Source organism: Bombus impatiens, unplaced genomic scaffold (genome assembly GCF_000188095.3).
Source record: "Bombus impatiens unplaced genomic scaffold, BIMP_2.2 scf_0058, whole genome shotgun sequence".
Taxonomy (NCBI): domain Eukaryota; kingdom Metazoa; phylum Arthropoda; class Insecta; order Hymenoptera; family Apidae; genus Bombus; species Bombus impatiens.
The window spans coordinates 78,314-106,179 of NT_176477.1; the positions used below are offsets into that span (position 1 = coordinate 78,314).

General features: G+C 31.5%; 3 protein-coding genes and 1 pseudogene across 6 annotated transcripts in view; 2 read left to right on the top strand and 2 right to left on the bottom strand.

The window, feature by feature from the left end:
- LOC100748798 (inositol-pentakisphosphate 2-kinase) overlaps positions 1 to 22,781 on the bottom strand; it is an 81,625-nt gene extending 58,844 nt beyond the window's left edge. For both annotated transcript variants that reach the window (XM_012393389.3, XM_012393395.3), the window contains exon 1: positions 22,491 to 22,781. The gene's annotated coding sequence lies outside the window, so the exon portion shown is untranslated. The remainder of the gene's footprint in view (positions 1 to 22,490) is intronic.
- Positions 7,429 to 10,745, bottom strand: LOC117152535 (piggyBac transposable element-derived protein 4-like). 2 transcript variants are annotated; one of them, XM_033324666.1, is made up of 4 exons: positions 10,015 to 10,745; positions 9,038 to 9,352; positions 8,226 to 8,449; positions 7,429 to 8,148 (listed from the first exon to the last, which is right to left on the bottom strand). In XM_033324666.1, the coding sequence occupies exons 2-4, from the start codon at positions 9,102 to 9,104 to the stop codon at positions 7,603 to 7,605; spliced, it is 837 nt and encodes a 278-aa protein (XP_033180557.1). In that variant the 5' UTR covers positions 9,105 to 9,352; positions 10,015 to 10,745; the 3' UTR covers positions 7,429 to 7,602. The 2 variants fall into 2 exon arrangements, with proteins under 2 accessions (XP_033180557.1, XP_033180556.1); XM_033324665.1 differs by having other exon boundaries at positions 9,945 to 10,745.
- Positions 15,081 to 18,835, top strand: LOC112214041 (annotated as a pseudogene).
- Positions 22,782 to 23,923: 1,142 nt separating the features above from the next.
- LOC100749152 (spindle assembly abnormal protein 6 homolog) lies at positions 23,924 to 27,393 on the top strand. Of its 2 annotated transcripts, XM_012393720.3 has the most exons (5): positions 23,924 to 23,995; positions 24,070 to 24,303; positions 24,413 to 24,939; positions 25,016 to 25,764; positions 25,995 to 27,393. In XM_012393720.3, the coding sequence occupies exons 2-5, from the start codon at positions 24,112 to 24,114 to the stop codon at positions 26,543 to 26,545; spliced, it is 2,019 nt and encodes a 672-aa protein (XP_012249143.1). In that variant the 5' UTR covers positions 23,924 to 23,995; positions 24,070 to 24,111; the 3' UTR covers positions 26,546 to 27,393. The 2 variants fall into 2 exon arrangements, with proteins under 2 accessions (XP_012249143.1, XP_033180551.1); XM_033324660.1 differs by having other exon boundaries at positions 23,931 to 24,303.
- Positions 27,394 to 27,866: the final 473 nt, after the last annotated feature.

The window sequence follows — 27,866 nt, forward strand, 5'->3', positions numbered from 1 at the left end:
TCGTCAACTTGGCAAGTTCAGTTAATGATTTCGACGAAGAGATTTCGAACTCACAGGCGTAATATCTACATTTTACAATAGAGAAATACGGTACAGCCTCGTTTCGACTAGTCAAGTACCTAATTCGAATAACTTGACTTGTGTTCGTATAAATTAAGTAGTAATGTAAATTATAGTCAAGAATTATAGATGAACTTATTACTCGATTTAACAATACAAATGGATGTGATTTACGAATGAAAAACAAGAATCTCCAAAACAGGAAACGAAGTTGCCGCAGCATTACTTCAATTATATCAGCTATTTAGTTATTTCTTTCCAAGAGAATAATTTTTGACAAGATTCGCGCTTAAAATTTAAAAGTTATCGGACAACTTATTACGTACATACATACGTAAAAGTAAAATGTAGAGAGAGAGAGAGAGAGAGAGAGAGAGAGAGAGAGAGAGAAGCTACTCGATAGAAAATCACTTGTCACGTAAAAAACTTTGAACGCGAATAACGCCATCAACAAGATAAAAGTGAAAAACGAAGCATAAAATAATGATTCTCGTTGTTTCGATAAACTTTTTACTGAAACTTATCGTATCAGAAGCCTAGACTGAAGTCAGCCTAGTTAGAAGAAAAGAAAAGAAAAATATTTCAATTTCAGTATTTCCTTAGATTAGAAATAGAGTAAACATAAAGAGAATAATCTCACATCGATTTATGTTTTATGATAAATATACATTTACCACGTGACTATTGCCAAACATGTAACTTTCCCTGTGCGGAGAAATACGTTGGAAAGATTTGAATAAAATACGAAACAACGCAACGTATCGTGTGCAATTAAAGACGCTATACTAAAAGCACAAAAAAAGAGAAAGGAGAAAAGAGAAAAAGAGGAAAACGAAAAGAAAGGATACAGAACAACCTTACAGACTTCTAGAACTGACCCAAATCGACAGCCAGTTTCAAAGAATTTCCAGCAAACTTTCTCGTAAACTCGTAAAATTATAACGATTCATTGACGTCACCAGAGAATTTCGTTTGTTTTTATCTTCAGAAACAGAATAAGAACATGCTACAAGCGGATTTATTTAGCTTATAGTCGCTTTGTCGCGTGCAAACAATCTATATATATATATATATATATATATATATTATATATATATTATATATATTATATATATAATCTATATTATATATATATAATATATATATAATATGTACAATAATATATATGTGCAAGTATGTATGTATTATACACAATATACAGAGTGTACAACGCATCTGGTACAAACCATAACATCAAATTAAAGTTAAAGCGGTAGAAGATAAACAAAATTTCGTTAGGAAAAAGTAAAGGATGCATCTCAAATCTTCAAAATGGAGGCTTTTTAAAGATTTCAAACGCAACTGTGTTTTTTTAAGTGCAAACCCTACGTATTTATAATTTCAATTAAACACTTATAATTTACAATTTATAAAATCACGCTTCAAATATTCTGCCTCCTTGGCCGGCACTTTATTTAACTCTTGAACCATTGTACAACATCTTGGTAAAGTCCAACCGTTTTCGATGCGATTCTATTAAGCTGCGTTTTCATCGAATTCTGGGTTTACGGTAGTATACTGATCATAATTATTCGGATACTGATTGTCCAAAGATGGACTTCTAAGTTGTCGATTATTGGAATGCGTAATCAAAAATTCTTCGATTCTTCAGACATGGAAATATTGTTAAAATGTGGTTAAAATAATTGAGCAGATATTACTTGTTATCGATTTCTGAGATCAAATCGACTTTTTTCTGCCGCATGCGATATTCTTGTCCCTTTTTTTGGGGAGTCATTACAATTTCGTCGGTGGTTTACCAAGCGAAGGGACGTTTGTTCCAGTCGAAATACAACTTATTCGAGAAACCATTGCCTCAGAGAGACAAAGACAGAGACAGAGAATATTTGGAAGATAGGAAACGGTACTTGAAAAATACCTTTCCAGCACGACCGGACGAAGAGGGAAAATCAATTTCTGTTCTCGTAAAATTTCCTGGAACGTATCCGATTAAAGGAAGGTCACAGAGAATCGATAGATTTTTCTTAAAGAAAACGCGTGAATAAAAAGTCGAATCTCTGCGGGTCACCAAACAGAAACATCCGAGGAAACTAAGTCCCGGTATCAGGATGGATAACGGTGACAATAAGCGGCCTTTGTCTGAACATTTCGCAGTCTCACTCCGAGATCTACTCTACCATTTATTAATCTGCCCTACTCAAATCAAACATGTATAAAGTTTCATGTAACGATCAACGGTTACTAGAAGAAACGATTATTGTTTCAACCTTGACTTGGTTTCGTCATTCGAAATCAACTTCAATGTATACATATGTATAACAAAGGTATAACGATCCCTCAATTAATATCGCACATGCGTACGTGTATTTAATTTCCCTGTCGCACTTCTTTTTGATGGTGGTAATAAGCATTCCATTATTTGTCACAAATAACTACTACTCGTTTACCTACATATCCACGTCATTCCTTACTGTTTTCCGATATTCAAGAAGAAGAATTTCATTAACTACGAGTAATATAGATATACACCAGCCATCGCTGTTTGTGTTTTATACTGTTTGGTCAAATGTAATTGTACGTCTTTGAAAACAGGTTCTATCCAAAAAATTTGCAGAAAATCTCGCAGTGAAATATTTGTTTTTGCGGATCAACATAAAACGTCATTGTAAAAATAGATCGAGAATTATGCGGTTGTGATCTCAAAAACGGAAACGAATTGGAGAAATTTTAGCTTTGTTGTTTGTAAATGCATTTTTCTCGGATATACAATATATGTATGTACATATAATATATAGAAAAGCACTTGGCACAAGATTTCAAATTATCCTTTTTCGTGCAGATTAGTTAACAAGAAATTCAATCAAACCGAGAGTAATAATGTACGACGTTACGTGACATGGTAGTGGCTAATGACGAATAACATCGCGCAAGATGATAAAGTATAAAGCAGAAAGAAAGAAATCTGGATAAAAGAAAATATTCATTTATCGCCTATTACAATGATCGAAAAACTGTATACTCGAATATTTAAAGTTAGAAAATAGACAAATATTATCTAACGATCGTTTCAACAATTCGATCGCGCAAGTCTTCAAGATTGACTAAAGCTGAAATGAGTTATCGCGTCGTTCGAACGAATTGATTTTTATTATTAATAATTCGCCATTTACACCCCACGTAAGCCCATGACCTATTACGAACCCTTCTTGTCTCTTATTTGCGTCACCTGTCTATTTTATTGTATGTAACCTACGTTACTGCAAAATCGATCTACAGTCAGTTTATTCTTGTACGAATAAAGCGACATCTTCTCTGCCCGAAACTAATTATAAGAAGGAACCTGCTACTCGTAATTCGTTACTTGAATTTTGGCCGCGTCCAGCTGATATCATATAACTTTATATCATCGGTATTCGCGTCTATATAACATTGTGTCGTGGAATTTCTCCTAGAATGCATCGAAAGAATAATTTCTATTTTATTTGATAAATAAATAAATTTTATTTACGCGTACAAGCATATTTATCCTTAATACTGGACATAACTACCACATCATTGTATTTTATACAATATGATGATACTCAAACGTGATTAGTGATTAGTGATTTTCAAAGGAATCAAACAAGCAAAAATTCCAAAGCTATAAAATAGAAGATAGAACAATCGCAAATGCAATTGAGAAAATAGAATTTTGCTCAAGCATTATATAAAGGCAGAGGATATTATATTATGTATGTATAAAGAATAGAGAGAACATGGATTTCATTGACGCTCGGTGTACGGTCTCGCGTTTCTCACGCTCTTATTCTTTAGTAACTGTTGTAAGTTGTAATTTGTAACAATTCCGGCATAGCATTGCGAAAGGAGATCCAAGTTGGTTCCTTTCGACGAGGAAAAGGCGACATTGAATGTTGCCGATGTGGTCGATTGTTAGAGTTGGAAACAACATATACAAAGAATAACAATAAACGGGTCGACGGGGATTATTTAACTAACGGTAACGGTATGTATGAATCGCCATCGCCATCACCATCGCTCGTTCGACGCGATGGTCGAGCTCACCCGACTGGTCTAATTGTCGTGAAAATGTTTACAGGAAATCACGCGATAAAATCTTTCGCTTCACGCTATGTCGCATAGAGTTACTATATGAGTTTCAGATTCTCTATTCCGATCAATTGCGACGTTGTGTTGCAACGAAATATAATTTAACGATGCTCAGTTGAAATAGAAGAATTACGTTATACGATATACTACATTGACTCATTAAGATAATGCAACACCTAACACAGAAAGCTTTCATTGATTTATCATAATTACATTGGTAACATTTGAAACTAATGCAAGAATATATACGAAACGTACACACGGTTCTAAGTTTAAATTATGACTAATAAATATCACTCATTTTTTCATACAACTATTTACTACCCTCTTTCCCAATGTTAAAATCGTGCAAGTTTCGTTCAAGCAAACGGATATTATTGAAAAAGAGATTACTTGCAAACGCAAGCAAATATTAACTTTTAGCATAATTTAGCGAAATTATAACGAAAGATAGGTCAAATTATCTCTATAATCTATAACATTAGAAGAAATAGCTAAAGAAGTATTGAATGTAATCAAAACGCTCTGATAATCAAAGTACTTGTAATAATAATGAAGTGATTTTGAAGCGGTAAGCAGAAGAAAAATCTTACTTCCGTCGATGCTGTCGGAAGTCAGAACACACCTGTCGAATCGTAGTGTTTTTTCGAGTCTGTCCAAGTGGAAGCAGCAGAAATGCTAAAGGAAAAGGACCAACTACGACAGACGGAAAAATATCAATTTCCTGATTTATGTCGTTGCGTCATCGTATCGGTTCCTCGCAACGTTTGCATTCCCAATTACCTGTGTTCCTCCCTTCTTCTCTTTCCTTTCTCTTCTCCCTCACTCCACTATATATAATACATACATACACAGCTTACTCATCCAATGATTCAACTGCTAATCATCTGCATAACCTACCAAGAATAGAATTAATTCCGAAAGATAACTTGACACGAGTTTCTATCCTCTAACATCTCTTCTCGATCTCAAAATAAAATATCCTGCATATACATACGTAAGTATGTATGTATTGATTAATGGGGAAGAGGTTATATTTGGAATATTTGACATTTCCATTTTCCACATACATTTGGAGGCAAAGCAAACTTTCTTCTCACTTTTTCAAATGCATATATATATATATAAAAAAATTTTTATTTTATATTTTCGACTTCTTTTCTCGCGTAGAATCATCCCCTTTCCGCTTGTACCACCAGTTACCAACCATCCTGTACATACATACATACATTTATTTATACATATATATACATATATGCATACATACATATGTGCTGACTTATAACAGATGTAAATATGTACATACGAGTATAATACCATCTTTTAGCAGACTATTATTGGGTCATTTGAATTCAAATAATCTTATATCTGCTATAATTTCCAAACGACATTTTTTCATCCTTGTTATTCCCTCGAAATGTTTCCTTTTGATAAAATCAGTCAACAGTGTAGCACTGTAGCGTGCAATTTTAAGTCGTTCTCTTGTATCTACGTAAAGTTAAATATCTTTTTTGCAAACATTTCACCATTTTCCTTATAATAGCCGTGATATATGTATAAAATCGTGATTGATAGTTGTTCCGTTCGCTCCTTTATACACACATATGAAACAAGAAAGTGAGCATATTGACTTGCGAGTGACATTAGATACGAGTCTCTGAAATTTTATCTGCATAAATAAGGTATGACTTATGAAAGTTATGACAAAAACTTATCTTGAAAACTGACACATAATACATTGGCTTCTTTGAAACCAACACACGTATGTTAAACATGGAGAATATAGAAAATACAGAATATAGTAAATTGTGAGTTTCCAAGTTTTCATTTTGCAACTAGTGTCATTTTCTACTCTATTTTTAACATTATTTACACACTACTTTAAATTCTTACGATTAGTTGAATAAACAAATCTTAACTGAACACTGGTTTCATATAAAAAAGATAAAGGTATTAGTTCAGATATCGGTATCAGGTAATTTTTAAAGTACAGTAAAACAGAAAAATAATTTCTCCACGATGCATTGTCTTGAGGCACAGAAAGAGAGAAATAATCGAAAATCGCAGTAACGATTATGGTTGGAATTGGAAAGAAGAAGAAAACAAAAACGGTTTAACAAGTTTTATTTCCGAGGGATCTGTGAGAGAACAGTGTCTTTGATCGTGCCACGAACAAAGGAAAGGACCTGAGATCTGGCAACAAGGGAAACCTTTCGAAAAAGACCATAGTAGCGATGGTGGCAATAGCGCCGAGCGGAACGGCAGCGGTGGCCAAGCACGGTGCCTCCACCCTCCAAAAAACATCTGTCGGGTTGGAGTCGAACACACAGGCACACAGGACACGCCCGCATGAGCACTCGTTCGAACTTTCTCTACCAGCACCGGCTGTGCCCTGTGCTCCACGAAAAATACCATCGTTTCCTAAATACTAATCACCGAAAAACCTATAGCATCTAGAAAATAGAAATAAACTGGATACGTAATTTTTGTGAATCTTCAACGGCAGAATCTTGCAAAATTACAGGTTCTCTGAAACGACGTGTGATTTCTGTACCGTTATATACAATATACAATAATACACACATCTAGGTACTTCGATATTTCATAGATAAATGATACGAGATCCTGATTCATTTTCTTTTCTCTTTTCTTAGCAAACTAAATGAATCAGCTGCGGATATTTAGAACTTCAGATTTTTGTAAATAAGATTACAGAAATACAACTTAAATATGGATTCGTTTTATGTACTGAATATTATTATAAGTGGTACATGTCAGATATTTTATGTACTCTTACATATTATTGTACTCTTACATATTTATGTACATACATTCGAACATCTTTAAATTTCCCATTAAATGCATGGAAATCTGCAATTTAGTAATAATAAAATGAAATTAATCTTTTTAATCCTGCATACAGAATAAAAGAAAATTACATAATCAGAATAAATTAGGATTCTTAAACAAGCGTTTTATTACGTCCCATGATCCTACCATATACTATAATCCATCCTTCGATCAAGATGGCTACCAACTGTTTAAACATATTTACTCAAATCCGCAATAATCGTAACACGTTGGTCGCCACGTCACCCATATCTGGGAGACGGGTATGCTTCCGTGGGGGCCCGTTGCCCAAATATAGGTGACGCTCTTCTTGTTCGAGTTAATTAAATATAGGATATTATATATAGGATATACAAAATAAAAGAATTAAAAACACATTATACCATACTTTTTATTAATTTATATTCTGGATAAAATATTACATTATGTTATGTCGCATGGTATTTGTTAAAATATTCCAAACGCATTTGAGATGATTTCGGACACTTCGAACAATATGTTGTAGTTTTTTTTTTACATTTTTTCTCACTTCTTGGCATGTGAAAGTTTGCCTCATCTTCTCGTAACATAGGGCGCACATCCTTCTTACAAGCTTGCCTTGCTGATTCTTACGAATCTCCAAATGATGGGACACCTTCTTCGTTTTCTTTCGATGGTTGTCGAGCACAGTATTTTCTGAGGACACATCGGACCATTCGGAAACGAGAATTTCCCGAAATTTTCCCGTATTTTTCTATTTGTGGTTGTTTGGTACACAATATGAGCATTTACCATAGTTGTTCCTAAGAGTAAATGTAGTGCTAATTTCCGATACCACTCGATGCTTTTCCGTATCGTAGTGACATATGAGACCATCTGGTTACTTCTGTCGATACTAGTTTTTCCATTATTGTATACAATTACCGCCAAAGGTTTCTGTTTCGGAGGACGTCTGCGATATGTAGAATTCGAGCTTGAAATCATAATGGGTGCATGTTTTGTTGATAATATTCTAACATCTCGAACATCTCTCCGTTTGAGCATCACAATACCGTTCTTATCTTCTCGTGTTATCATTTCACCTCTCTTCAACTGGTACGACATTATGAAATTGTTCTTTTGTTGTACCGTACAGTTCCAACGACATGCGTCCTAAAATTTAAAAATTTGACTGCTAACTAATAGCTTGTATAAAAGTTGTCGACGAACTAAGTTCGTCCTTCATTTACCAATTTATCTGCAAATTCAATGCAGACGTTTTCAGCTGTGCCAACTTGCTTACTTCCAGTGATATCTCGTCCGGAATATACTTTTGCAAACCATGTGTAACCTTCGGTGGAACACAGTTTGAATAGTTTTATACCATACTTATGTGATTTCGTCAGTATGTATTGCCGAAAAGTTAGTCGTCCCCTCCAAGAAACCATTGTCTCGTCGATTACAACATCTTCGTCTGGTGAAAAATTTTTTTGGTAATTGTCTATCAATATGTTTATAAGTGGTAAAACTTTCCCTCTGCTTTTCTGTTCTACGGTTTCGTTATTTACAAAATGCAAGTTTACTAATAGCAATTCAAAACGATTACGGGACATTCTGTTGCGTGCAAATGGAAAGTTGTAAATAGTGTTAGTTGATAAATTATTCTTATATTTTTTTATTACCTTTTAACATAGTTGAATTAGTATAGTTAAAGTTAGTATAGTTTCCATTCCATTAATTACCTTTTAACGAATTATAGCTCTGAATTTTACTAGAATATACAACTTTCATCGTTTACATAAAATTTTGTTCGACTTGGACAAAACATATTTACAGAAGTTAAAATAAAAAGCAAGACTAATTTCTTTGTATTTTTACAGTCCATTTGTCTTCAATAAAGTATTGTCCTATCCTTATATTTTCTATTCTTATATTTACTCAAAGTAAAAAATTTGGGAAATTATAAAAATGTATGTAATAATAATCTGAAAATATGATAGCAAGTATCTTATAAAATTTATAATGTAAATTAAAAAGTCGTATATATATTTGTTTCCCTTACTTTGCATTAGTGCAGAATATTTATCTTGTTTCCTATTGATGGTTATAAGCTTCGCAGTTAACTTCATCGAAGAATTATAGCTGACGTGTGATAAAAAAAGAGAAATAGGAAATAAGCACTATCAAGCAATCGACAGAGCTGCTAAATGACATGAATATGACAGGAAGTGGTGCCTCTACTCGATTTCTTGTGGGTCAGGAGCGTGGGTAGAAGGTAGAACCAAGTAACTGGAGCGCCCCTCCTACTCCTACAAACCTGCCCCTCCTCATTTCTACTTTCACCCTTCCTTACCGATCCTTCTGCGCTTATCCAGCTCTGTAAATGTAAGATACATAATACTGAAAAACATCTGCTGTACGTTCGTTTATCAAGAGCGAATATCCATACAAAACTATTTATAATTGAACTACATAGGAAAGATTTCTGAAACATCATTAATGTCTATTGGTAAGAATAATATTTTTAAAATAACATTGAAATGCCATCATAACTATGATATGGTGTGCGATTGTAAATATAAATGTTAATTATCGAATAGAGAAATAATGAACTTTGCTTGTTCTTATATGCTTACTTAGCTTCTAAACTTACTAACTTCACTTGAAATTAATAATGTGAAATTTCCCTTGAAATTTAAATTACCTTAGAAAAAGTATGTGACAAAATGACATCACAAATAAATAAGAGAATATACAAAAAAAAGGAGATTAAATATGTTCTATTACTTTATCCATTATTTAAATAGAATTGCTTGTTTATAAAATTAGATAACAAAATTGTACTCTCTTTTTTAACCTTGACCTACTTTCCTCTAACACATGAAATCGAGTATAAGAATAGAATATAATATCTGTGTAAATTACAAAAGAAAAAGCTTTTGGAAACAATGAAATTTTCGTGCACGAACCTTTGTCCTTTCGTAAATGTTTGTAAATAAAAAATCAAGATATTATTGCATCGTTGTGCAATTTGTGTACCATGTAACATGCTGTAACATCTGTCAGGAGTTTTCAGATTGTAGATACTCCTACAATATAGCTTCGAACAACGGGACGGACAGCCATGTTTCGGACAACATTTGAGCTCTGCCTGCTCAATACACGCTTGCACACATCAGTTTCCATTCGACTTTCCACAGTTTCACCTTTTCATCCTGGTCATTTAAAAAAAAACTAATCGAAAAGATTTTATTTTACTGATTGTAGGTATGCAATAGTAATATAACTGAGATGTATAATAGGTCGGTGATGGGGCCTAAGGGGCTGGTTGGTGTGTGTGAAGGCCGGCTGAGATAAGGTTCTGCTGCGGGTGTAAATGTCGCTGCTGTTTTTCTTCCACTTTTGATGCGTAGAAGAAAAATCGGACTCCGGTCGCCGGGATTCGGAACCCGGGTCCCGTACCGTTCGTAACCTAAGGCGCTAACCACTGCGCTGCCGTCGTTCGACACTAGTTAATGTCGAGTGGTGGTATTTGCTGTCAAGTGCCGCCACATAACTTAAACGTAATAACATTCTCCTAATCTTTTACAACACCGTTTTTATGCGTATAGCCCATAGTAAACTTTACGTGATTGTTTGAGTAGTTACATTTTTATTTCTAGCTCTCATAGTAGTAGTAACGCAAATAAAACCAACCACCACAGGTGATCTACCGTTATATGAACAACCTAGCTTAATCATCTTTTAAATTTTATCTTTTTTTGGTGATAAGAAAACAATATCAGAGGAAAACATTATTTTGTTTCGAAAGACTAAATATTATGGTAAGCATATTTTTTTAAATGGTAAGTACTATATATTAGTAGCATCATTATATATATTTCTAATATAAAAATACTTGTAAAATGAAATTCATGGGAATCTCTTACTGAAAAAATCATATCATTTTTATATTTAATGTTTTATTTTTTAAGAAATGTAACGCCTATACTCTTTCCATAAATTAATTATATAAGAATATTTTTGAAAAACAAATTTTTTAATGGAAAATTCATAATAATTTCGTAAACTAGATACGTCTATATAAGTAAATCTCATTGACATCGAAAAAATCATATCATTCATCAATTTTCCATTAATTTATACACTTTAATAAAACTCACTTGTGAAATTCGCTAGAAATTAATCAAAGTGACTTATGATGGTATATATAGATGTACGTGCACAAGTAACTTTCAAGTTACTTGACGATACACGTATGTACATTGTACATACATATATAAATACATAGACGGTTATAAAGACTGAGAATGATATTAAGCAGCGCGGACGAAGCATCTTTAATAGTGACGAGCAACTTCTACAAGTCACCGGTATAATGTAGAGCTTATTCTACTCCTGTTTTATCTCATTGCAACCGGTTTATGAAGAAATTACGCATGGCATTAGCCATTTACAGAACAAAATGAGAGTGCGCGGCGTCGTACGTACCTATATTCAATCAGCTGCATTCTTCTGTTTCGTAAACTCGAGAAGATACGTTCTATATTTCCTATTCCGGTTTCCAATAAATTCTGGCAAATTATTACGTAGTATTTATGTATATTGATAAAGGATTCTATATTATATATATATGTTGCAATAAGTTGTATTAAAAAGTTTTATATATATATACACATACATATTATGTAGATACTTAAATACTCTGTATAACTACAATATTGATATTTGCCAGAGAAAAATTTCTTTTATTATTTTTATTAACTTTTTCATAAAATAAAGGGAAATAAAACAAATTAGGTAGCAGAAAATTGATAATCAATATACCTATAAACAAATTCTTAATGTATCGAACTCAAATATAACAAGATTATATTACATATAATACTCAATATGTAGATACATGTTCCTCGTTTCGTCATTCCAAGCAGATGTTATATTACTATTGTCAAAAATGAATTTTTATGAGTATATATAGTATATAGTGTGCGTTCAGTTACATTCAAATTAAGAGCGGCAGCTGATATCGTTACGAGAGATCGCTTATTGCATTACACGCTCCAGGTGTTTGGTAAAGCTTATCACTATGTTCTGAGAGTCAAAAAATAGGACGCTGTCACATCGATTCTATGTCAGTTCATGAGTTTGTTATTAACCTACTTATTATATACATATTACATCCCTAGTGCACAACTTGAACAAGAAGCACAACCTCGATTCACATTATGCTACGTACCGTAGTAAATAATAAATGTTTATTTTAGAAAATTGATGAACAATTGATGAACAATTTATAATAATACGCATTATTTACACGAATTTATAAAACACACGTTAAATATTATTAATATTAATAATAAATATTATAATTTAATATAAATAATATTAAATTATAAAAATTAATAATATTAATAAAATAATATTCATTCAGCTGGTAGTATCTACATAAACTGGAAAAATTTATTCTTAAATTGATTGTGAGTATATTTAGTTAGCAAACACTAACCTATTAGACGCGATGAGTTCCGTTTCTACTTGAATTTTTCTCGATTTTGTTTTTTCTCTTGGAAACTAAACAGGAAGAAGTTCTTGATAGCAATGACGCTAGAATTTTAATTCTACGGTATTTTAAAGAGATTTGACAACTTCTCCAATTATGAATCGCGCTCGGTATTGATGTGATCCTGCACAAGTAAACAAGATATAATTAAACATCAAAGGATGGTGGTTATACTAGGCTGATGAGCGACCGGAACAGAAGCGCAATCTCTTCATATTTATAATAGTATAGGTATACTATACTAGATAGGACGTTTTCTAAGAGCGCACCTTTTGAATAAGTGGTAGAATTACGTGGGACGAGAGTCTCTGTACGCGTGAATGATCGCGGCTCGACTCGACTCGTGGTAAAAAGAGATACGATAAAAAGAGAGACGCGGTGAAGGGACAAGCAGCAGGGAACAAATAAAAGTAGACTGTAGAGTGCAGAGTTGCAGAGACAGCTGGTCGCTAGGGCTCTATCTCCCCAGAGAATAGAAAGAGACATAGAGCACGGCACGGTGACGGCGAACAACAAGCCTATATGACGCACGCACGGATGCACACACAGTCTGAACATAAGTGCGCACATGCGCATCGACTACCACCTACCTTCCTTCCTATATTCTGACTCTGGCCAACTTCGTGACCATCGTTCCATGACGCACCAGGAACCAGTACTACTTATATATACCAGCGATCGTGAAAATTCACTGAATTCATACTGTCATTCTCATTCAGATCAGTTTTTCTCCGTTGCTCTACCAACCAAACATAGAACTTCATCTTTTCAAAACGCGAACTATTAACTCAAAATTAAACGAAGATTATAAGATTTCATTATGTAGAGTAAGACTTGGTTATCATCGCTTATATTATAAAGAAATATGCAATATTGTTTCGAAGTAACTAACTACTAACAATACGCATATTAGCATTCAAATAAAATGCGTTCAGTCAGTATTCAAAGGAACTAGTATTTGAAGCAATAAAGGATATAGTTCAAATAATAAAGTAAATGTTCACTACAAATAATTCCTAATGTATATGATTCTTATTAATTAGTGCTTTCTTTTGTAAAATAGTATGAAATGTTTAAGTACACGGTACGTGTAGAACATATATTACTCTGCGCATACAAACAGCATACACGACATTGTCATGTATCTAATTATATGGCTCTTCGCAACGAGAAAATAATATACAGGGTGGTTGGCAATTGGTGGTACAAGCGGAAAGGGGGTGATTCAACGCGAAAAAAGAAGTCGAAAATATAGAATAAAAATTTTTCGTTTGAGGCTTTGTTTTCGAGAAAATCGACTTTGAATTTTCGCTCGGTACGCGTGCAGTACGTTATAACGGATCTCACTGTAGATCGTCGTCTCGATGGAAAAATTAAAAAAAAAAAATTTTTTTTAAATGTTTATTCTATATTTTCGATTTCTTTTTTCGCGTAGAATCACCCTGTATATATAAACATTTCCTAGTTTTCCATGTGTGTTGATTACTCGTTAATTAAAACTAAATATTACAATTCTGTGTCATATATATCATAATATTTCAAGTTTCATAAATCATTATTCGCTAAACATACATAAATCTCCCTTTATTAGATTAAAATCATGCAAAAAAGAATTTTAACGTAACACTTGTTTAGACTTCAGATAGTACAAGCGATAAAATCTAGCAACGTAAACAGAAAATACACAGCTGTGATTATTTCGTGAGATGTAACATAACAATGGTGAAAAATAGTAGCAGCCAAGTTATGCTTTTGCCATAATCATGCTATAACCATTTTCGTTATAGGACCGGTGGAGCCTACTGTTGTTATATCATCTTGCCATTTTTTTTTCTCAATATCATCGACTTCATGGTTTTAAATGCTTTAAGATTTTATACTAATGTGTATGTCTAAACGTTAAACATACTGATTTACACTATCGTTTGTCTGGTATTAAAATTAAAACTGTCTAAGTAGTATACGCTATAATAGCATAGTGTATAGACAAACCACTAATACAATAGGTGTCTTAAAAGTAAGTTAGGTTTCGATTGTCGTATGGTTTCCATTTCCATCGCTTTAAGAGCTTAAAACTTAGAATTTAAAATCCATGATGCCTTGAAAATTGAAAAAGTCGTTTAGCAGAATTTTCTTTTCTTTTGTTTGAGCAAGAAACATCAAGAACAACAACAAGAAAAACACGAGAGAGAACGAGGCCGCACACCGCACCACAGGATGAGAAACGGCGTAGTGAAACGAGGTCGAATTGCGAGGTCGGAAGAGCTTCTTTTATCGCCCTTCCTTTGAAAACACATATTATGTACTCTTGTTCGTATACGCACTTTGAGTTCAAGTTGAGTTTAATTTCATGTTCTTCCTATTTTTTATTTATTTTAACTTAGAACTTTTATTTATAGAACTTAGAATCAGTAAGAAAGTATGTAAACCGGAAGTCGTCCAAAGCCGAAAGGCAGGGACTATGTTTAATAAATAATAACTTAGAACCAATTTTACCAAACAAAAATGCCTATAACTAATAATCATAATTATGATAATTGTAATAAGTATATAGTTTGTAAAAACTGATTATGCAACTAAATGTAAAAACTAATTTTCGTAAATATCGCCATCAAGGTAGTATTTGAACGAATACATATGTTACTAATTACGTAGTTGAAAAATAGGATGACTTCGATAAAAGAAGGCATATCAACTGAAAAACAAGTATAATGCGTGTAATTAAAATCTTATATGGGCGCAACGAAAACGAGCATAAACAGTTACAGAGACAGAGAAGCAATTAATCGGATGATAAACACACAATTGAAGGTGATAAAAGTGTGTATATACGCTATCAAAATAAAAATGAGAAATACAAGTCCATTTATGTCCAAGGCTAAGATTTTATCTGCCAACCTACGTTCAATACACAGTATATCTGGAATATCTTAAATTATAAATGGATGTGATATTACGAAAAAAATCTAATCCAAGAATGCTAGAAATTATGTTACAAATGTCGATAATATAATATAAACGAATTATGTATATTATCGATAATTCTCATATTACCTAAAACCACTCGTTATTCTGTGCTAAAAACACCTACAGTTAATGATAAAATTGTATTATGTGATACTATGACACTTTACCGCGTGCTGCGCCGTAACCGACATGGTAGCGTCATTTCTGGGAATTGAAAACCTACTTTGTTGTCTTAGGTCTTAGTCAATAATAACGAGGAAACCCCGAACCGAAAGAGATTTACAGATTTATCATATACATGCTACAAACAAACCGGTTCTTCGTATACACCTACTTACTATCTATCCAAAAGCTCGTTTCAATCAGATCGACCACGAATTTTACCACTATTCTACGTATTCTAATCTGATCACAGAACAAGCACTCGAAACTAGTTACTTCGAGAAGGACACAATAAAGAACCACAGGGATAAACTATTATTTTATTCATACGTATGCCTCAGTTTGTAAAGTGAAATTTAAATAACATTGCGATTGCGATATGCATATATACTACGGTATATAATGTAAAAATACAATACCGCAGAAATTGTAGAAAAATTTAAAACGGTCAAAAAAAGCAATTTGTTAAACACATATGCGAGTGTTTTATATGCAGTGTGCAACACATTCTTACTTACGTGTGTATATGAATGTATACATATGTGGAGGGGCGCAGCATGGGAAGGCATGGGAAAATTATATAGAAAGACCAGGGTTCACAGCTGGAGGGGAAACTACAGAGTAGATAGACAGAAGGGAACGTCGCGTCATGTCGAGACGCACGTTGGACGCTCCGTTGAAGCGAAGAGAGGCAAGCAGCAGAGTTGAGAATCGGAGGGTCTCGGAATATGAGTGGGGCACCGCACCGCAGAGTGAAGGGAAAACCAGAGAGGCGAACAGCGAGGCGGCGAGCCAGACCTGCGCTGCCTCTACCGCTTCAGGCTTGAGGGTTAAGGCCCGTTACGCAACGTAATAACACAGTGAATTTTTTTTTTAAAAACATCGTCCAGGTACAAACCAGTCGGAAACTCGGTACACACTTGTATAACAAATGAAAATTTTCTTGTCATTTGTTTTACACTTATATTTTATTCAATGTTTATTTCATTAGTCATCTACTTATTAACGTAAATAAATTCTTCAGCAGCTTCATCATTGTTTCAAAATTCAACGTTCTTCATAGTAAAACAATAGTAAGCAATAGCAATATTGCTCAGAATGTATAGGATGCACAATAGAGAGAAAAAAGCAACATTATGTCTGAATACGCAAACAATAGGTCACTACGCAAGTAATAGATTGTCATGTTTTCGCTTCATAAAGTAGAGAAATTCTGATAACAGTCAACGGTTGTTATCAACTCACAGCGATTTCAAGTTAAAATATTTCAATTCAATCCTTAGATATGTAGGTACTACTAATTGTAAACAAAACCCAAGTATATATATGTACATCAATGCTTTCCGATACTCTTTGTGCGTGCAAGCGTATATCGTATACACAACGTTGCCGAATTTCTATCAAGCAAAGAAAAATGGCCACCGACCAGGCATGGAGGGAAACGAGCAGTAAAAAAAGTGAACATAGAGAGGAGAGAAAGGGAGAGATAAGAGAAGAGAGTTGGGAAAAGAGAGAGACAGAAGCCAGTGTGTAAGTAAGAGAGACGCGTGAAAGCCGCTGATACAGTGTGCAAAGGAGGGGACAAGGTGAAGAGGAGGATACTCGACTCAGTAGCGTAACTATCATGAAGCAAATATGTATAAGGTATAAAGCAACAGATATATATAATGGAAACTGGTCAATTTGCAGTTCTTGGTAAAATTACGAAACAATGTATCCAAGAAGAAAACATGGGTATAGCGTCAAGGTTTAGAAAAAAGAAATTCGAAAATTTAATAGAATTGTAAAAATTGTTTTTAATTTATTATTTAATTTAAATGTAAATTTACGTATGAATGTAAACACGATTGAATATAATATAAGCATGATAAAGCAAGACAAAAAGGAAATTTTAAAAAATGTATGAAAACGAACAAAAATATTTTAATTAAGTATATATGTATTATAGTAAAATATTGTAATTATGTATGTATGTATAACGTATATAATTATGTATATTAATATTGTCGTGTATAGGAGACTATCTGTAATTAGGATATCAATGTATGCACAAATATTTTTCACTGTATGTGTTAAAGTAACAAAAATTATGCATTTTGGCAAATCTAAAATTTATAACATTAATTTTTAATAATCTCAAAAATATTTTATCGCTATGTATTCATAAACTGTATTAGTATAAAACTAAATGACGATTACAGTCGATTAATAGTTAATAATATCAGCTTGAATAGCTTTTGCAGTCTTTATGTTGTACTGAACATATTATTCAGAAAAATAAAAGTGTATTAATGAAAAGAAGTTCTCGTTTACCCTGCTGCAACGGGTATTTTTTGTGAAGGCTTGAGAAGGGAATCGAACGACTGTGTTTCCCCTCTCTTGATTACGCCACTGGCTCGACCCAGCGAGGCAGCACGGACAACCGGGTGCGCTGTTGCCAAGCGGAAATCACAGACCTACGGCATTTTCTTCTTCCACGAAAAGGAAGACGAAGACATGTATTCGTTTGCCGTGTTGCCTTCTGCATCAACCAAGCTCAAAAACAACCATCTCCATAATTGTGCGTCAATTTATTAATTTTATTTAACAACACTATCCTCAATATAAACTGCCAGTAGTATCGATCGATGTAGTAAACTATCTGTACGTCATCTGTACTACCATCACCATCACTAACGTTAATCAACGTTAAAAAATATTTTTGTCGATTAGTCCATGTCCTTTTCAGACACAGCGAGGTAAATATAGGATTATATATAAATATATATATTAGTAAATACCAAACATTTTCTTTTATTCAAGATGAACCTCCTGTTTTAATAAGCCTTTCAATCAAATAAGGACGGTACATATATATATATACTATATACGATATAGAAATGCTACAGATTATTGCACTAATTTGTATTCAAAAATCGACATGTGTAATAAGTGAAATTCTGGAATAACCAGAAAATGATTTTAGCATTTACTTTCACTGTTACTACTACAATATCGATAATCGACACGTTTTATAAACGTCAGAGAAATTGCGATAAATCGACTGGAATGTCATTTTCCAGTATTTCTGCACTAACAATAACAAGAATTTAAATTATCTATCTTTTCAATACACATACTGATCGTTTGATTATAGCGAACTATTTATATACATTGCTAATTTTAAGAATATACATAGAATATACATACATGTACTACTTGAAACGATTAAATAATCATCAAATCAAAAATAAATAAAATATTACAGTTCTGACATTCTCAAGAAATATTGTTTTATATAATACACATTACAAAAATCCGTAATGTTCGATATTTCAACAATAGAACATCTATAAATATTGCATTGCTGATTATTATAGATAAATTTTATATTTTCACAGATCAATAATATGTACATAGTACTTGAAATATCAGATCCTAAATTAAAATAACTTTTAACTCACAAAAGATCATTATTAATTTCATTTTATTTTATTTATTATAAATGCGTAACTTTTGCGAAATCTTTCAATTAAGTTAAAAAAAATGCTTAACAGACGTCCATAAATTTATCAAAAGAATTTATATAAACATCTTTTCCTTTGATCAAGTTTTTTTGAGCAAGTAATTTTGATTTTCTTAAAAATTTGGGTTTTTCATCGATTAGAAATTTTTAGCAATATATGCATAAAACTATGCTTCTGTATGTCTAATCAGTTCTGTTAATTATCTGTAACACTGTTCTATTCCTTATTATCCAATATCCATTGCTATTGAGGATAGTGCGTACGGAACAAAGTTTCGCAGGAAGTGATTAGTATTTCAACTGCGTAAAACTACTATTTAGACTTCTTGCTACTCATCATCTGATACAAGCTAAATTTAGTGAGAATAAAGATTTATTTAATGAAAACAAATTCTAACGAACGAAAAAATCAATATCAACTTATATGTATATAATACAATTTCTGCAAAAATTCATAAAAAAGAAAGATTTGATGAATTAACATTTTTTAACTAACATATATAATTTATTAGATCTTACTAACAGTTTACAGAATGCTTTTTTAAACCTATTTCTTAAATAATTCAATCAACGAAAAAGTATATCATATATATGAAAACGTTTGTAAGAATAAATTCTTTGCATAAGAACTTTGAAATAAATGAGCACTGTTCTTTCAAAAAACTTATGCAACCAAGTTACACAAAGTTAAAAGTATGAGACGGTTAAATACAAGATAAATTATATTTCATTAATATATAAGGATCAAAACTAGTTTACTTATCTTTTAAAGTTCGAAATAAAATAATATTACTAAAAATATTATTATTTTATATGCTTTCTGCACGCTACTCTTCGCATAGAAGAAATAATTGCAAAGCTAAATTTGAAAGTGTACAAATGCAAGATTAAATTATTACATGTATTACGATTATTCCTCGATGTTTCAGATACTGCCTCAGAAGTGAAACGCGTGCCTTTTAAAGTAACAGATTAAATATACGCTTTTGCTTAAAAAAGGAAGTATGTTCTGACGATATCCAACTTAACGACCTCGAAAAAATCACGTAAATCACGGTTTTATAAAATCTCTTCGTGATGATTTTCAAGTAAAGGAAAATTAAAGCAACAATTGTACACTATAAAAAGAAGAGCTTGTACGTGAGTGCTTATTCCCTGTTAATGTCGTTAGCGTATCGAGACAAGAATATCGATGGAGCAATACCACAGTGGTCAGTTTCGACAAATCCACGTTGAAAAAAAAGTCAATATGAAATGGAGGTCGATAGCGTGATGACCTCGAAGCCAATCGGGAATTTTACAATGCCGTGGCCTCTCGCACGAAAGATACATGCTCATGGTATATATATAAGGATGCTCTGTTGCCACGTCTTGATTCAGTATAGACTACAAACCAATAAAATAAGTTTTCCTCATGAATCCTTGGCTTTACGCTGCACTATTGATGAATCTTAAGGCAACGTCAACGATATGAGCATATCTCTTTATTTTACGTGAACCACTCGCTTTAGTCCTCTCATGAGGTGATCAAAATTAATATGTATTATTATATGTTTGTTGTTATTATATATATTAAATACATACTATGTATGTATATTCAATTTGGATTGTCCGCGACCAGACCAACTATTAATCAATAATTAAACTTGTAACATTAAAAATTGAATAGCTTTGGTAGGAAAAATTAATTACAATTTATTTCATTTAAAGAATTACACAATAAAAATATACTTAACTTAAGAAGATCTTTTTCTTAGGTGTTCTCAATTGCATACATGTGACTTAAGAATACAAACTACAACGCGAATAACGACTATCAACAGGTTTAAGGACTGGTGCAAATAAATGCTGCAACATGGTATGGTTACGATTCCGCATTAGTGACACTGTACGTTTTAGCAGATTTATATTTCAATAAGAGAATCATTCACTTGTTTGTATTGCACCATTCGAAGGATGAATCTTCTTCAAATTGTGACGATGTACACAGATCGGAATATGTGATAGAAATATGACAACCACGCGACAAATGTAAAATCGTTCTAGGATCTGTTTTGACAATTACATTTTCAAGGAAATTAGGAAATCACAAATATATCAAATGTATATGATCAACTTTCTGCGAGGTAGAAGATATTAAGACTATATTGTATCGAAAACAAACGATACAAAGGAGAAACAAATAATATTCCGGATTCCTATAGATAAAAACCCATTGTCAGCAATATGTATGTAGAATCTATTTAGATATTTTTACTCTTCACTAAACTTTTGTGAAGATCATCGTCGATGTTTCACGGTCTATATCATATAAACATTAAAATTTTGATTGTTACATTAGATTATATTGTTTTGTATGCACGTATGTAATATTATAATATATGTAACTATGCATGTATGTAATATTATAATTATAAATATATATAATGTACGCGCACATTAGAGACTTGATTTTTCCACAACCAAATAATAATCTTAACATAGAAAGAGTAAGTCTAACGTTTGCATACGTATGTAAGGACATAGATATATCATGAACATAGATAAGGTAAAATTGAGGAGAGTACTCCGCAATTTAATTTGTCACTTTATCTCAAATGGAGTAGGTTTTGTATAATTTGTTCGTAAAACAAAGAATAAAATGAAAATAACCTCCAGTTTACATGGAAATCCGAGGAAAATATACCAAACTGTTTCGCATGCAAAAGATTAAATTCAAATGGAAACTTTTAAAAAGATGCTATTTGAATTATATTGAATTAAATGAAATTGTATAAAGAGAAAATTGAATGTTTTTTCTAAACCGTTTTAAATCAAACCGTTATTTGTATAATATGTATACGTACATATGTTTTATATGTATATACATATATAACATGTTCATATTTTTCAATTTTACCAATTTCTGTGATTAAACCATAAAGAAATAAAGCTGCTTACACGATCAGTATCTAACTACTCATATGTTCTATGACTACTTTGCTCATGTGTTTGTATTTTACGTATTTATCGGAAACTTAAATATGTAAATACTTGTTTAATTGTGTACATAAAAATATAAATTTGCATAAGTATTCACAATCTACGAATAAATATTAGAAAACTTGCATACGAAATTAAAACATGTACATCTGTTAGAGGGCAGCACAAGATAATCAGTTACAGATCAAAAATGGACAAAATGAGCGCTGCGAGCAAACCGGTCGACGTGTTCTTGATACGAAGGTTTTCATGAAGTACAAATTTTATACTTAATGTTTGTTATAATAAAAATTACTTGAATAATATACAAGTTGTACTCAATACAAAATGAAAGCTTACCTCCTTTTTCTGTTTATATCTTGAATACATAGTAAAATTCAAATTGTAACTGCTGTATCCAACCTCTAACAATATAACCGACAGGGTGAAGACTCGAGATTTTAACTCTCAAAAGAAAGTCACTTGTCGCTTCATAGTAATTATGCACTCACTTTTTCGACACTATCACCCCGTAAATTTTTCTTTTTGAAACAAAGATAATAATTTCACGAACACTTTTTCAACGACATATTCAGGAACGAAATTGTCAATCACGGAACAACCGCATGGCATGGCGACCGCGGTTACAACTCGACGTATATGTACAGTGTTTTAAACGATACGTCACATCCTTAATCCTTGATACTATTGGTTGCTTTCAAAAGAATCAACCAATCAGTTTTGGAAGTTCTTATTACGCGGGAAAGTAAAGTAAATTCCGTTAGAAGTGTTGAAGATACATTTAAGAAGTCAAGCATATGCTTTTTTCTTGACAAGTTTAGATACATATCAACCTAAAGACAAATGTAACACTTTTCTTAGAAGAAGTAAATATAAAAGTCAAATAAAAAATTATTATCGTATAAATTACATAAAACAATAATGAACACATATACTTTGATTATATGCAGCCGCCATTGCTCCACTATTTAGGTCGGATTCAAACGTCTATTGCTTTAACTGTATTATATGTATATTATTTATAACATACTTGCGAAAAGAAAATTAGTTTCACTACTTCACTATATGCACATATGTATATAGTACTATTTATAGTATATATTGTATAGCTAGCTGTATTAATCTATAATATATTAATAATCATATTAATATTAATACATATAGAATAAAATTGTTTATGTCAAACTAAAAAAGCAATATTAATACAATATAAAAGTTGGACAAACGAAAAAGCATATATATTCTATATATTTGTTTAATGAAAATAAAAATGGATTTTAATGTATAAAAATATACATATCTTGATATATGCACATATACATATGTACATATATAAAATATGTTAATTCATATATTTCTATACGTAAATAAATGTCAATGCAAATTTTTAAAAAATGCTGTTTTTAAATATTATTGTTTATACGTACTTACATAAGTACATACATGTGTAAGTATGTATATACATATTTACTACACAAGTATATGTAATTGACATTTTTATTAGTAGTTATTAGTATTTACAAAAATAGCATAGCATATGCAATGACATTTTTATTAGCGGTTATTAGTATATACAAAGATAACATTTAAATAAATTTTACTTCGCTAATTATGAACAGTAACAACATACAGTATTTTTAAGAAGCACTAAAACGAAATTAATTTATGTAAGTAAATCAATTATTATATTTATTGTTAGATGTAATAAGTGAAAAAAATTAATTGGAAAATTTGGAGTGAATAGGAGGGGCATTCATAGTAACGCGTAACTTTAAAAGATGGCAGCACCTGAAATACGCGTACCTCAGCTTGATATGTAGATTATAGAATTTGAAAGCTTTCATGTAAACTTTTTATAATTTATGAAAAATTAACAAATGAAATGAAAATTAAAACGTCCTTATTATTTGAAATACAGGGTGATCTAGGATTAACAGATGTTTATTAAACCTATAACCAAATGATGAATTATTTAAATAATTCGATAGGTGGTGCAGTGACTGGTGATTCTGGTTTACAATTGAACAATGTAGAAATATTATATACTAAAGTGCAAAGAGTTTATATGAAGCCACAAAATAAAGAAGAACGTCAACGTGAACTGAGGGTTAATGTGGAATGCCATGCGGGTATTAGTCCTGTATGTCGCAAGGTAGCATACATTTTAATGTTTGCATTAGCCTGTAATTTGTTGATATACTAAAGGATAGTTGGAGATATATTTTTATTATTTAATAATATATTGTGTATTTATATTACAGAGTTTATGTGTTTTATTAGCAGATGACGATGATCCTTGTTTCCTTTATTCCTTATTCATCACAGAAGATGATTTCAAAATTTTGAAATCTCAACAAGGATTATTAGTAGATTTTGATAATTTTGCGACTCAACTAATATATTTATTAGAGCAATGTCAAATACCTGCTACAAATCTATCAAAATCACCACCAAAGTTTTTGTTGTTATTAGCAGAAGAAGGTGGAGAATGGATGTTAAAATTGGTTGAAACAAATAATTTTAAACATTTATGTCATTTGAGCCTAAATATATCACCTGCAAGTGATTCAGATTTGAAAACGCACATGGCCATGAAAATTAAACAGTTGAAAGAAAATATTTTACAACAAAATAGAGATGCACTTGCACTTGAAACAAGATTGAATGACTTATTAAATAAAGTAGAAACAAAAACTAGGGAATTGGACCAATTGGAACAAAAGTATGTAACAGAAAAAAATCAAATGCAAATACTTTCATCGGAACAAATAGGCCTTGAAAAAGATAAGTATGTAACAACATTCATATAATTATGTGTGGTCATATATATGAAATATTTATTAAGGATTTCTAAATTTCGATAGGTTTGCCAAAGCACAGTTAGAGTGGCAGTGTCAAGGTGAAAAACAAAAAATAGAAATAGAACGTAGGCATACAGAAATAATAAAACAGCTTCATACTGAACTGGCAGAATTACGTACACAAAATTCAACGTACAAAGATAAGTTATCTCTTCTTGAAGCAACTAATGTGGAACAACTTAAACAGCTGCAAAATCTTGAAAAAGACCTTAATATTACTCAGAGAGATTTGAATCTACTGAAAAAACAAAATTCTAAATTAGATACAGATTATCATGACAAAGATAAAACAGTAAATAGTTTGAGAACAAAAGTTGCTGTACTTGAACAAGAATTAAAAGATAAAGGTATACTTATTACCAAACATACCGAAATGTTAAAAACTGCCAAAGAACAGAAACAGCACCTTGAAGATCTTTTAACTGAAAAAGAAGGTCAGTTACAACGCAAACAAAATTCTTTACGAAATTTAAGTGATGACTTGGTTAAGGCTAATGAAATATTAACAAAATTACAAAACGAACTTGCTTCCACAAAATCTAAATTAAAATTAAGAACCAGTATAGCACTTGAACAAGAAAGGTTATTAGATACTAAACAAAAAGAAGTTGGTCAATTAGAAAACAAAATGGAAAATTTAGTGAAAGAAACAAAAGATGCAAAAACAGAAATTGAGAATTTGAAAGAACAGCTCAAAATTCAACAGAATCAGTTAGAGGAGAAAGAAAAGATAATAAAGAATAATGATAATGGTAATTGAGTATTTTTAATACATTTTATTATAAAATTTTTGATTAATGATGTATACACAGAGTAATAATTTAAAATTATTAAATATTATTAGTTATATTATTTTTGTTTCTGTAATATTTAATATTTTTATATTTAATATTATTCAGAAAAATAATATTTAGTATTCTATTTTAGTATCTTAAAAGAGATTGCATTATATATTTAATATTATTATTTTATATTCTTGCAGTAATAAGTTGGTTAAATCGACGATTAGCAGATAGCCAATCTCCACTACAAAATGCTACTGTAACAGCACCAATTACAGTACCATCTTCGACTCATTTAACATTACCTCGAACGAATAAATTAGTTAGTAATAAATATGAAACACGTACATCTGCACCCAATATAGTACAATCGAATGCATTATCTGGATTACCACTGAGAAATCCCATTGTACAAAATCCAAATATTAATCAAACCACACGTATGACAGCACGATCAATGGGTGTTGGTATTACTGATAATACAATGGGCATATCAACGTTTAATAAAAGTGGTCAAATTTCGAGTACTAGTACACCTATGGAACGTATCAATTCTTTGAACAAGTTATCTGGAAATATCGCAGGTTCGTCTTTGGTACCAGTCGCTGTAGAAAATAATAATTCATCTGTACCACCAAATGGTACAAAGATAAAAAGTACAAGTGTTACACTACAGAGTGGATTAAGAAGGGCAGGTTTATCTGATAAGCCAATTTTACCATCTGCATATTTTCCTAAAACATTACATTGATTAAATATACAACAAAGACTATCAGTAGTAATTATACATCAAAGTTGTGATGCCATATAAAAACATATCAGAATATAATATTATGTATAGTATAAATGGTTATTATTTCAAGTTTAATGTTGGAAAACAGTACAAAATAGTTATGCAAAGCAAATGATGTTAAAACATTTTGAATTTTATATCTAAAGATATTGTTTTTATAAATTTATATGCATGTATTATGAGGAAATGATAGACATACTCATTTCTTATTATTTTTCCTGTCTACGCGATTTAATTCGGTGTTTATTGCTAAAAGATAATAATGTAATAAAAATCATAAGAATCTATATTTTTGCAAGTACGTACTTTGCTTCTATATTCGCTAAAAAAAAAAAGTAAATGTTGGGAAGCATAATCATCTCAGATATGATAACAAATAATATAGAATATTAATTACTAATCATCACATGCACATAATATTTTTTAATAACACTATGTCAATTCATCACTGTTTTTATATAGCTACTTTATCGTGGATTTCAAATTTTAAATCAACAAAATGCTATATAAGGATTCAATTAACATTTTGTCTCAAAATTAAATACTGCTTGTTATTATAGTCCATAAAATCATAATCTTATTCTTTAAATAGGTACCTGGGAAAGCTTTTATCGTACAGATTAAAGTGTGTATATATCGTAGTTGTTACAAATTTTTTAAGCTATGTTAATCTCTAGTAAACTGAATAAATGTATTGAATAATTGGAATGTCTTATGATAAAATTAGATTAGCAGGATTTGTTATAAATTTACATTTAGTAAAATTCATGTAATATTGTCTTAAAATAAATGTATATTTTTTATAACTTTGTAATAATAAAAGCGATTTGTACGTATTTTGTATCAGGTATTTTCAGAAATAGTCGTATTTATCAGATGTAACATAATATTTTTTCAGTATTTTTAAAATAGATAACGAAAATAAGATGTTGATATAAATAAAATGAACTAGAAGCTTCAACAAATTGTACAATTTTTATAAATACTAGGCGTCCTAAAATATTGGCAACAAACTTTAGGAGCATGTAGTTACTCATGAGAACAAACAGGAAGGTCTTAATAAACAGGAGTCAAAAAACCATTAGTTTCGGAATTACAAGATGTTTTTATCAGTAAGACATTATTACCTTTACGGCATACATATGTTCAATACGTTCTCCGTTAGTTTCAATACACACTTCGACATATTTCCTCATAGAAGCGCGCACATGTTGAAAGATCCCCGGCATTTCTCTTATATATCTCTTGGCAGCAGTTTTCGATTCGTTGTATTATCTCA